This window comes from the organism of the source record quoted next, unplaced genomic scaffold (genome assembly GCF_019419815.1).
Source record: "Pyrus x bretschneideri cultivar Hongxiangsu unplaced genomic scaffold, Pyrus_bretschneideri_v1 Contig30, whole genome shotgun sequence".
Classification (NCBI taxonomy): domain Eukaryota; kingdom Viridiplantae; phylum Streptophyta; class Magnoliopsida; order Rosales; family Rosaceae; genus Pyrus; species Pyrus x bretschneideri.
Window position 1 is genome coordinate 543,971 of NW_025999613.1, and position 13,380 is coordinate 557,350.

The 13,380-nt window shown below is 33.7% G+C and overlaps 1 protein-coding gene across 2 annotated transcripts in view; it reads left to right on the forward strand.

Annotated features, from left to right (window-relative positions):
• The window catches only part of LOC103954845 (probable leucine-rich repeat receptor-like protein kinase At1g35710), a 31,620-nt gene extending 21,167 nt beyond the window's left edge, over positions 1-10,453 (forward strand). The window contains exons 3-5 of one of the 2 annotated variants that reach the window (XM_048590086.1): positions 5,013-5,975; positions 7,542-8,413; positions 10,093-10,453. In XM_048590086.1, coding sequence (XP_048446043.1) covers positions 5,013-5,975; positions 7,542-7,942 — 1,364 coding nt within the window. In that variant the 3' untranslated portion in view covers positions 7,943-8,413; positions 10,093-10,453. The remainder of the gene's footprint in view (positions 1-5,012; positions 5,976-7,541; positions 8,414-10,092) is intronic. The other variant, XM_048590085.1, reaches the window with a different exon arrangement.
• The last annotated feature ends 2,927 nt before the right edge of the window (positions 10,454-13,380 follow it).

A 13,380-nucleotide genomic window follows, 5' to 3' on the forward strand; every position in this document is an offset into this window, starting at 1 on the left:
CATAGGTATGAGTCACAATAAGTTTTATGGTGAAATTTCACAAAAATGGGGACAGTGCGCAAAATTAGAAACCTTACTAATTGCAGGAAACAACCTCACTGTAAGCATGCACTTTGTACTCCCCCATGATAGGGTGAAGCCGGTGTACAAGTCACAAACGATTGGAGCCCACCACGGTGGAAGGCCTACGAAGAGATATTCAAAGCATCTCTCGCTTATCAACTTAATATTGATTTGGTTGAGGGTTTTTAGGTCTCATCACATATAAACATACATTTTAATCCAATTAAAACATTTTGGTCCTATTACAACTATTGGTCCATATGATTGATTTAGTAGTATATAATACTCCCACTATGCTTTTAAAACGGTTTTTAAAGCAAGACTATATGGTACTACTAACATAAGATTTGCATTCATTGATGGACTATATAGTTGCCTTAGGGCCTTAGGATGACTATGAACCTTTGATTCGATTCAACACGAGCCTAGTGTTGAATCTCGGTCTAGGGATGGAGATTGATTTTAGTTACGCGTTTAATCACATTAAGGCGTGTTGTCTTATTGGGCGTTGGACCCAACTACTCCAATTTCATGCATATCGAATAAAACAAGAAAGGAGTACTTCAAAGTAAATAAGAGCTTATGCTCTTTTACAACAATTGATCAAATCAAATTACTTTAAAGTAAAGAAGAGCTTATGCTCTTTTACAACAATTGATCATATCAAATTACAACCAAAATTTAATCTACACATTCCCATGGTTCAAACAAATTTGAAATGGCCTTTCACATAGCTCAATTATCGTAGGCTAAGGTTCATAATCACCCTTTCTTTAATTAATTAACGCTTTAACTAATTAAACTTGAATGCAACATTTTCATTTGGTTTTTGTATCCATAGAATTGATTTAAATGGAGCTAAATGAAATGAAAATCCAATTCTCATTTAAAGAGACAAAACAATTTTGTTCTCTACCTAATTTGGGCCAAAATGCTATGACCTCAACTTGTTTGGGCCATAGTGCAATTAACCTCAACTTTTGGGCTATTTTGCAAAAACTTAAACTTTTGGGGTCACTTTGTAAAAACACAAAAGTCCACTACTTCATGTAATTACAACTAGAACCCAAAAATTTCCACAAAAACTAAAACTTCATTAAAGGAGCAAAACAATTTGTCCTTTTAGTGATTTTGGACCTTTACGTAAAAACGTAAACTTTTGGGTCAAAATGCAAATACACAAAAGTATCAAAACTTTATATAATTGCACAAAAGCCCCACAAGGACCCTAATTGAGTAGGGTGGCTGATTTTGAAGCAAAGTAATAAAAAAAAAAATTTAAGTTTTTTGTAAGTGGGGTGTGTGTAATGGAATAAATCATTACATACCTACCCACTAAAATTTCTTTAATTTTTCAAAACAAATATCTAATATATTTAAACATTAGAAATATTTCAAAACAAAAACTTTATGAAATAAATCAAAACTTTGAATCAAAACACCAAACCTTTTGTTCTTGGCAAGAACATATCAAGAACAATGAAGAACATCCATGAAAACCCATAAGAGCTCCATGAACATTCTTCACCCAAAAACATACCAAAACCACTCAAACTTAAGGGAAATAACATACAACCATACTAGGGTACATAGGGGTTCCAAAAGTCACTTTAAAACACTTTTAACAAGTCAAACAAGAACCCAAAAATCCACCCTTTGGATTTGGCCGAATTTCCCCAAAAACATGGCACCAAATTTTAGCTCCAAAATTCATGCTCATATGAACTACATCTACAACATTTGAGATGGCAAATTTTCTAACAAAATTTACATTCAAAGAAGCAAGAATAAAGCTTGTAACAATTACAACATTCAAATCACAAACTATGAACTACAAAACCCAAAAGGATTCACCAACTACTAGACTTAGGCTCTTGATACCACTTGAAGGAAGATTTGTGAAAAACATGTTCATTTAAGCAACATCAATAGCATGCAATTAACAATTAAAGGCAGAATCATGCTTGTATGCACTTAAAACAAAACATTTACCCATGAAATTCAAAGCCTAGTAGATAGGTGAACCAAGACTCAACTCAAAACAAAGTGAGTTGAGAAATCAATACCTTTGTAGATTCCTCTTTGCATAAGCAAAGGCTAATCACCCAAAGAGAGGGCCTTCATTCCTTGCATCTTAGATCCATGGATTTGGATGGATGAAAAGGTTTCTCCAAGTTCCCAAAATTGAGAACCTCTAATGATTCATCACCAAGGCATAATGAAGAAGAAATGAGTGACCTTGGAGGAGTTTGATTGCTAGATGATCCCTCCAAGGTGGCCTAAATTTTAGAGAGAAAGGAGAGCTTGTGTTCTCATCCTTTCCCCAAAAATTACCATATATAAATTTTAGGCTATAAAGTCCTTTATATAGTCCCTTCAAATAAGTGACCTAATGGACCAAAAGCCCTATTCTTCTAACATGGCAAGCCTATAGGGTTTATTGGGCTTTCAAGCCCTTTGTTTATTCAAGTTGTCATACAACTTGAGTTAATGGGCTTGACATTCAAATCCCATTGGGCCTTGCGGCCCAAAACTAACCCGAGGTCTTTAACGAACTTATTCGTTTGATTAATTAACATATTAATTAATCCTAGCCTTAGATAAACAATTAAACCATTTAATTATTCTTACTCATCTCCGTTGTTTCTTCAAACTCTACCTTACTCGGTGAACGATCCATTAGGTTCCTTTTAGCGAGGCAGTGGGCGATTAAAACTCTTTCTAATCGATTGTGAATTGAAACTTACTTTCAATTCTCCCGTTAGTGATAATACACTTTTAGGGCTTCCACAAACCATGGTTGACGCCTAGCAGCATGTCATGGTTACCCAAGCTAATCAGAAGAGGTGGAGAACCTATTCAGTTTTAGGATTACAAATGCAATACGGTCTTTCTCTAATACAATACTCTTGACCACATTGTTTGGTTTGATAGTTTATTCATGTCTACTATCCAATGTGAGTCTTGTGCTTATATGATTACCTTGAATGTGATTTGGAACACATTCCTAAATCTCATTCATACTTTGGCCAAAGATTCTTAATCATATCATAGAGTATTCTCCCTCAAACAGTTTGAAGGTTAGAGATCCCTTGTTGCGCATTCACTTGCCTCCATGGCTAAGTGGCTTAACCCCAACGATGCCATGGACACCCTCCTGATGGAGTGACTTTGACATAATCAAAGATTAAGGACCTAACCACAAGACAACTGTGATGCCTCAGGTCAAAAGACTAATTTGCATTATCCCAACCATGAGTTTTCATGTGACATGAATATGAGAACTCTTCGTTGATCGTGTTCAGTGAACTCATTCTCTATTGAGCACCTACGTACTTGTCTTGATGTCACACACACCAATGACTCGAGACTAGTCACTCTCCCTGAGAGAACACATAGCACGTACTGATCTTAACGGACTGTCAATGCCCAATTGACAATCCTATGATCAGGAACGTTTAGGATGTGTCAAGGAAAGAATGGTCTCATGAATCTAACCTCTTTAGATCGCATTCTTCCAATCACATATTCCTTGGACTTATCGTTTAAGCATATAACATTTATATGAGACGGCTCAAACAATAATGTTTGCCCTTAATATTAAACTAGATTAGTTTAACATGTGAAATGTCCATAAAGTATCATCATATGATTGGTTTTAGAGCACATTTCCAACAACATGAACTCCTTGTGGCAAGGCAGGCTTATCACTCTCTCTACAAGAAATCCCTCGAGGAGGATGTTGGGCATCACACAACTGGGGACTGCTGCAAGGTAAAGTTGCTAGAGTATAACTTTTTCAACATATTATATTATATAGGGTAAATTATAGGGTTCTTTAGAAAAAGACCCTTGAAACTCCTATTTTTCAATAAAAAGCCCACCAAATATTAAACATCAAAATAAAACTCAAATTTCAAATAGAGTACCATGTAGACAAATATGTAACCAATTATTATTACATATTTACAACTTATGTCACAAAACCCTGATTATGTCAATAAATATTATTACTCACCCTAATTATGATTAGCAATTAACCCCATATGGAAATTTTACCTTTCTTGTATGATAAATATTAGGAACATATATATATATATATATATATATATATATATATATATATATTAATTTAGCCATGTTCATAAATAATTATGGGCAAATTTTTCATATGGAAAAAAAAAATCCTTTGTACAATCAGTTATTTTGCATCAAATAATAATATTTTTTGATAAAAACAACAAAGAACCAATTAATATTCTTTTATGTTGTAGTGAATTATTTTACCTAGATTATTACATACATTACGCATTTTTTATTTGTTATCATATATGCTTGTTAAAAATAATTTATCTATATTTATATGTCAAACATAAGTAAATTAATTTTGAATCAAATAATAGTGGTTCCATTATGTTGGTAAAGTTAAATAGTGCCTAAATTATTTCGTAAAAATTAAACCAAGACAAATTATCTCCATTAAAATAAAACAATAGATATTCGACAAAAATAAAAATAAAAATAAAACAGTAGATACATTATTTTCTTATAAGATTAAACAATAGGTAAACTATATTGTAGGTACATTATGTTTATAATATTAAAAAAGAAATTGAAAACCATAAACAAAATGTAGTAGATATATTATTTTTTAATCAAATTTCCTTTAATTGTAGGTGAATTATGTTCATGCATTATTATATATATTGGGCACATTTTACAACTAATATATATGTGCAAAAATTTACCTATATTATTATATAAAATATAGATAAATTTATTTTGAATCAAATAATATTTTTTATTTTATAAGTAAGTTATTTTGCATGTATCAGGCCCGGCCTTGGCCCAATGCTAACAAGGCTACTGTCCAGGATCCAAAATTGCTGAGGGCACCAAATTTTATTTTTAGACATACAAGTATATTAAAAATTAAAAAAAAAATGCACATATGGAGAGTCTACAGACGCTCAATCTTTCTCACAACAATCTTTCGGGTTTCATACCATCAAGTTTTGAAGGCATGCATGGCTTGTCATATGTGGATATATCTTACAATGAATTGGAAGGTCCCCTTCCCAACAACAGAGCCTTTCGACAAGCTTCGCCAGAAGCTTTACAAGGAAACAAAGGACTGTGCGGCAACGTTGAAGTTTTGCAATCTTGCACAATTGGCCCAAGAAAGGAACGCAAATGGGTATTTGGAATCACATTCTCTCTTGTAGCAGCAATTTTACTTATTTTTGCTTTCTTTACAATTAAATTCGTAGTGCAAAGAAAGAAGAAAAGTCTAGAAAAAGAAGAAAAAAACTTGGATGAAGGAATATCGTTTTCAGTTTTAAATTTTGATGGAAAGTCAATGTATGAGGAAATCATAAGGGCGACAAAAAATTTTGATTCCACATATCGCATCGCGAGTGGAGCACAAGGAAGTGTCTACAAAGCAAATTTGTCAAGTGACAACGTAGTGGCTGTGAAAAAAATACATCAATTGTGGGATGGTGAGAAGAATTTGGAGACGGCATTCTTGAATGAAATAAGGGCACTAACAGAGATAAGACACCGGAATATTGTGAAGCTTTATGGTTTCTGTTCACACCATCGACACTCGCTCTTGGTGTACGAGTTTGTTGAAAGAGGTAGCTTGGCCACAATTTTGAGCAAAGATGAAGAAGCTAAAGAAGTTGGGTGGAGAAAAAGGGTTAATATTGTTGACGGTGTAGCTCATGCCTTGGCATACATGCACCACGATTGCTTGCCACCAATTGTGCACCGGGACATATCAACTAAGAATATTTTGTTGGATTCTAAATATGAGGCCTCTGTTTCAGACTTTGGCACTGCTAAGTTTTTGAATCCAGGCTCAACAACTTGGACTGCCGTTGCAGGCACATATGGGTATGTCGCACCAGGTAATATGTTTTTTTTTCCTTTTAAGCTTATTAATTGAGTGTTGATTATGATTAATTTTTTGGCAAAATTTATTTCTTTTCGTTAGGATGGATTAAACAGACCATGTTACATGCTTTGATTTTGAAAGAACATTCATCTAACGTATAAGCCATAGTTGGGTTTATTTTATGCTCTTATAAGTCAGCACCCTCTTTCCTTATAGCTAAAACATAAAATAAAAAAAAAAGTAAAAAATAATAGTAATAAAAAAATGGAAAAAAAGAAAACCAATTATAAACATGCGAACTATAGTAACATCTAATTTAATAAGTAATACCAATCGAGATGTTAATGAATTACTAAAAACTATCTAATTAAAACAACTTGTAGTAAACATGGAAACTGCAATAAGAAAACAAATACCATGTAAGATTTACCTCTTTTGCCAAAAAGCCAATCTCTAATACATAACAATGCTTGAACGGTTTCAGGCAATAAACAACTACGATATTGATCGAGCACTCTAGCACCAATACTAAATACTGATTTTGAGGTGACAGTAGAAACAAGAATTGTTAATACATCACAACTACGATAGTTATGGTTTCTCTCAAGTCTTTCTTCATCAAGATATTTACGTAATTCATATTTTGTACTTAAAATTGAGCCCCGTTTGTAACGTTTATCGAATATCAAGAATAAACATATCGAAGAGAGCCCATGTCTTGTATTCCTCTGATCATATACCAACAATAAGCATTAATTTTACCTCAAAAGTTTAGTTTGACCCAAGGTCTGATTCATTGGATTTGAATGATGACAAGATACTTCTACATGAAGTTGAAAGGCAATATGAAAATTTTATTATGATGCATCTATGAGCAACTTTTAGCAAGCTAATAGTCCGCACTAATAAGAAATCCCTAAAACCACCACACTAATAAAAATTCTCAAATTTTGAAGAAAAATCCCCACACTAACAAAAAATCTCAAAAACCCAATATTCAACTATAGTTGAAAATCGAAATTAAGCCAAAACGAAACCTTCATTACCCAAATTAAGCTAATAGTCCAGTAACCCAACAAGAAAGACAAAGTAAAATCACCTCTAGATGACTGTCATTGATTCAACGCAGAGAGAGCGCGAGCTGCTTCATATTGTTCTAAATTGAGAGAGAGAGAGAGTGAGAAATCGTTCGAGGACGGAGGGCCGAATGCCGAAGTGAGAGATCGTGAGAGGGGAGGGGGCGCAGTGGCAGAGTAAGATTGTGAGGAAGCAGAGTGAGAGAAGAGGGCAGAGTTGGTGGAGCAAGAGAGAGATTGCAGACTGTATCTCTTAGATAGGATTTCAAAAATTACAAAACTAACCCTCTTTAATGGGTGATTTATGATTACGGGTTTTTTGGGATTACTCGAGACCAACTATTTTAATCGAGCTTGTTAAGTCTTTCCCCATTAATTAAAATTTTGCGAGCAAATTGAGTCGGGTTAGTTTGTTCAAAATTTTCGCTCTTTATCTTCAGTTTAGTTATTATAATATATGCAAACTAATAGTCCCAATATTGCTATGGTCTTATTATAAGCAGAACTTGCATATACCATGGAAGTGAACGAAAAATGCGATGTTTATAGTTTTGGAGTGGTTGCTATGGAAACAATCATGGGAAGGCATCCTGGTGATTTTTTCTCATCATTCTTATCAGTGTCTTCTTCGTCCACGTCGTCATCAGCATCAACATTACCATCCCAACAAATGTCAGTTGTGGATGTTCTGGACCAACGCATTTTGCCTCCAACGCATCAAGAAGCAGGGGAAGTACTCTCTCTTATGAAGATTGCGTTTTCATGTTTGAATCCCAGTCCGCATTCTCGCCCTACAATGAGACAAGTTACTCAACTCATCTCAACTCAGAAGTTGCATTTGTCGAAGCCAATATGTATGATAACTTGTGGTGAATTGCTTGCTTTAGATCCTTTGACGGCCTGAGAAGCAGAGAGTGCTTGTTTTCGATAAATAAATTTCGAGTCTTCCTTTCAGAAGAAAGATTCTTCGTAGATGTTTCTGTATTGCAATTTATTTTTATGCACTAGTTTGCTTGGGCTCTAGTCACTTTATGCAGAACACTTAATGTTTTTTCAGTTAAAACTGTGTTTACGCTTGTGAGGAAGAAATAGAAGTTAATAAAACAAAGAATTGGTTTTCATGCACAGGGACAATGACTGGCTGAGAATGCAATGGGTACACTTATATTACTATTTCTATTTATGTATACGGACAAACGTAAAGTCATAGACAAAAGCAACCGAGAAGCAGACCAAAAGCAATCGGGTTCTGGCCTAAATAGCCTGCGATAGGTCTTTACATGAACTCCTTGTGGCAAGGCAGGCTTATCACTCTCTATACAAGAAATCCCTCGAGGAGGATGTTGGGCATCACACAACTGGGGACTGCTGCAAGGTAAAGTTGCTAGAGTATAACTTTTTCAACATATTATATTATATAGGGTAAATTATAGGGTTCTTTAGAAAAAAGACCCTTGAAACTCCTACTTTTCAATAAAAAGCCCACCAAATATTAAACATCCAAATAAAACTCAAATTTCAAATAGAGTACCATGTAGACAAATATGTAACCAATTATTATTACATATTTACAACTTATGTCACAAAACCCTGATTATGTCAATAAATATTATTACTCACCCTAATTATGATTAGCAATTAACCCCATATGGAAATTTTACCTTTCTTGTATGATAAATATTAGGAACATATATATATATATATATATATATTAATTTAGCCATGTTCATAAATAATTATGGGCAAATTTTTCATATGGAAAAAAAAAATCCTTTGTACAATCAGTTATGTTGCATCAAATAATAATATTTTTTGCTAAAAACAACAAAGAACCAATTAATATTCTTTTATGTTGTAGTGAATTATTTTACCTAGATTATTACATACATTACGCATTTTTTATTTGTTATCACATATGCTTGTTAAAAATAATTTATCTATATTTATATGTCAAACATAAGTAAATTAATTTTGAATCAAATAATAGTGGTTCCATTATGTTGGTAAAGTTAAATAGTGCCTAAATTATTTCGTAAAAATTAAACCAAGACAAATTATCTCCATTAAAATAAAACAATAGATATTCGACAAAAATAAAAATAAAAATAAAAAAGTAGATACATTATTTTCTTATAAGATTAAACAATAGGTAAACTATATTGTAGGTACATTATGTTTATAATATTAAAAAAGAAATTGAAAACCATAAACAAAATGTAGTAGATATATTATTTTTTAATCAAATTTCCTTTAATTGTAGGTGAATTATGTTCATGCATTATTATATATATTGGGCACATTTTACAACTAATATATATGTGCAAAAATTTACCTATATTATTATATAAAATATAGATAAATTTATTTTGAATCAAATAATATTTTTTATTTTATAAGTAAGTTATTTTGCATGTATCAGGCCCGGCCTTGGCCCAATGCTAACAAGGCTACTGTCCAGGATCCAAAATTGCTGAGGGCACCAAATTTTATTTTTAGACATACAAGTATATTAAAAATTAAAAAAAAAAAAAAAATGCAACAGTGCCCGCCGTCCTGCGTCTTCGAATCTTCACCATCGACGCTTCCAAGTTCCAAGCCTTTCTCTTCGTCTTCATAAGTTCTTCGCGACCACACTACAGGCTAAGGCTGCACGGTCCACCCACACCCAGATCCAACGGTCCACACAGACCTGCCTGCCTCCACCACCACCTGACCACCGTCGCCCATCGGATGATCGCCGATCTAATGCCGATGATATTAAATCCCGACTCCATAGGCCAACCCAACCGCGCAGCCGTGGCGAAGCGAGTTTCAAATGCATCCGCATTGAGTCAGGGTGTCAAGTCGGTCTTTCGGTTCGTTCGATTCGCCGAGATCGAAACCCTCTTTCGTTGTCTTCATCATCGCTTTTATCATTTTCAAAGATCTTGTAAGTTCCCCATTCCTTTTTTCTCATATTTCTTCTGATTCTTTGCTTAGATTCCTAAGTATGGTTTTGGTTAATTATGTAATTTTAATTTTCTAGAAACTGATTATGTTCATATAATTATACAGATTCTTCAAATTTGTTGACTCGTGCTGATTGAGTTGGGCAAAACTTTTCTAGGCATTTGATGTGATGATAATTAAAGAACCGACGCTGTCTGATGATCATATGGATGCTATGGAAGAATAGGAACGACGCTGTCTGGAATGGGGCTCGGGTGCCGCAGGAGCTGGTGGTCAGAACAGAGGGTTTGTTGCAGGAGTACCAGAAGTGGCATAAAACTGGTACGGTAAAATCCATTAATCCCCCGCAGATGTGGCGGAGAGCTGAAGTTGACTGGGTCAAGTGTTATTCTCTTATTTTGATACAATGATATGTCGAGGGCATTTTTTTATTTACCAAACACAATTAAGGACTCAACTTTTTCAAGAAGTTGTTTTTTTTTTTTTTTTTTAAATTAAATTAAGCAACCCCAAACTGGCCATAATTAAGTTTTCAAAAATATTAATGCTCATAGAAGTTGAACATAATACCTTTTATTTATAAATAAAGACATAAACATCACTACACAGTATATGTTACAACTTACAACTGATTCTTAATAATCTTTAGATGATTGCCCCAAAGAGATAAAACGTATAGTTCACCAGCATTACAACTTACAACTGATTCTTTAGATTATTTGATAAATTTGAACCTAAAAATAAATGAGAAATGAAGAAGAGGGCTTGAGATAGTGATATTTGAGAAGAAGAAAGATTGACAATTCCACACATTTGGGACAACCGTTCGAATGAGTGGAAGAGGATCCTCTCTGGGTTCACTTTGTGGGGGATCTTAGAGATCCCTACATCTTAGCCGTTCATCGCAGATCGTGCCGTCAATTTTCGTCAGGTACTATTTGTGTTTAATTTTAAATTAAAAAAAGTCAAATGATTTCTGACCACACGATGCATTATGAATAGCTAAGATGTGAAGATCACTAGAATTCCCACAATTTGGAACCGAATGGGATTCAAATCCAAAAGGAGTGGGGTGAACTCCATAAAACAAAGTGGTGCATTGTACTAACTGGCGACAATTAAAGACTTTTGACTTGTAATGAGTAAATTTATGGAAAACTCCATCAAGAGACACTGAGTCATGAAGATGTCATTTTCTTATGGAAAACAAAATATTTTGTCATAGTCATATGAAATAAAGGAGAATAATAAAAATAAAACTGGAAGTATCAATTAAGATCATCAAGCTCTTATTCTTTGAAGAAAAAAAATTGAAATAAATTGCCAAATTGCATTTATGGCCCTTGACTATGAATTCTTAATTTCTCAGTTTAATTATTTATGAATTTTCATTCAAGTTGAGTATCATTTTGTATGCTTATGAGCTTGATTTTAATCTTGGTGATTGTCCACCACTTTGGTTTGATTTGATTGTATTTGATGCGAGTTAACACAGATGCCAAACGACTACCCACTAGCATAACTGGTCTTTTAGTGATCCAACGATTATAAACGATGGGCAATTGGTTGATCCAAAAGTCCATATTTAAATTTTTTGAAATCAAATTTATAATTAATTTAAATCAAACGGCTGAATTCTTATATGAAAGACTCACCTTTTTCAAGAAGCTGTTTTTTATTTTTTATTTTTTTTTATTTTTTATTTTATTAAATTAAGCAACCCCAAACTGGCCATAATTAAGTTTTCAAAAATATTAATGCTCATATAAGTTGAACATAATACCTTTTATTTATAAATAAAGAGATAAACATCACTACACAGTATGCGTTACAACTTACAACTGATTCTTAATAATCTTTAGATGATTGCCCCAAAGGGATAAAATGTATAGTTCACCAGCATTATTACAACTTACAACTGATTATTTAGATTATTTGATAAATTTGAACATAAAAATAAATTAGAAATGAAGAAGAGGGGTTGAGATAGTGATATTTAAGAAGAAGGATTGACAATTACACACATTTGGGACAACCGTTAGAATGAGTGGAAGAGGCTCCTCTCCGGGTTCACTTTGTGGGGGATGTAAGAGATCCCCACATCCCAATCGTTCATTGTACAGCGGGCCGTCAATTTTCGTCAGGTACTATTTGTGTTTAATTTTAAATAAAACTAGTCAAATGATTTCTGACCGCATGATGCACGATGAATAGCTAAGATGTGAAGATCACCACAATTTCCACAATTTGGATCCGAATGCGATTCAAATCCAGAAGGTGTGGGGTGGGCTCCATAAAACAAAGTGGTGCATTGTACTAGCTGGCGACAATTAAAGACTTTTGACTTGGAATGAGTAAATTTATGGAAGACTTTAGAGGAAAAATTATTAATTGGAAAAACTTTTTCGTGGTCTGAGAGACACTGAGTCATGAAGATGTCATTTTCTTGTGAAAAATAAAATATTTTGTCACAGTCATACGAAATAAAGGAGAATACTAAAAATAAAACTGGCAGTATCAATTAAGATCATCAAGCTCTTATTCTTTGAAGAAAAAAATTGAAATAAATTGCCAACTTGGATTTATGGCCCTTGACTTGGACTTTGGCCAGATTGCCAAATTGCCAAACTGCATTGGTGGAAGACTTTAACGTCGACTTCTTTTTTTTTTAATTTTTATTTTATTTTATTTTTTTATTCTCTCATATGATAGATTTGTTTGATTAGGGAGCCGATGGGATTTGAACCCACACTGTGGTGCAAGGGTAACACTCCTTTCCACCACTGTGGTAGAAGGCCACTTGCTACTCTAAAATCGACTTGGACTTTGGCCAAAATGCCAAATTGCATTTATATAAAAGACTCCAAAGTCATCCAAGTTGCCAAATTGCATTGTGGAACTCCAAGGACCATGTACAATGATTGGTTTAAAACTCAAATTTTGAGTTTCAAAATGTTAAAACTTGCTGTGGGCCAAATTCTCACCTCCCCTCCCAAAAAAAATTGAGCGAAGGATAGTGGTGGCCCGAGCTCCAACGCGTGAAAGCGCCTACAAAGTGCGCAGCTGTAGCTAAGCAACGCATTAGAAGCATCTCATGCGACAAGTCATCAACTCTTGGGTCCCAAACGACTACCCACTAGCATAACTAGTCTTTTAGTGATCCAAAGATTGGAAACGATGGGCAATTGGTTGATCCAAAAGTCCATATTTAAAATTTTTGAAATCAAATTTATAATTAAATTAAATCGAACAACTGAATTCTTATATTAAATTTACTGTAAAAAAAGAAAGGTCTAACGGTCCAAAATTAAATTGAACGGCTAAAACATTTAAAAGAAATTATTTAAATCAAAATTCACCCAAAAACTCTATAAATACATGTATTTGTTCAAA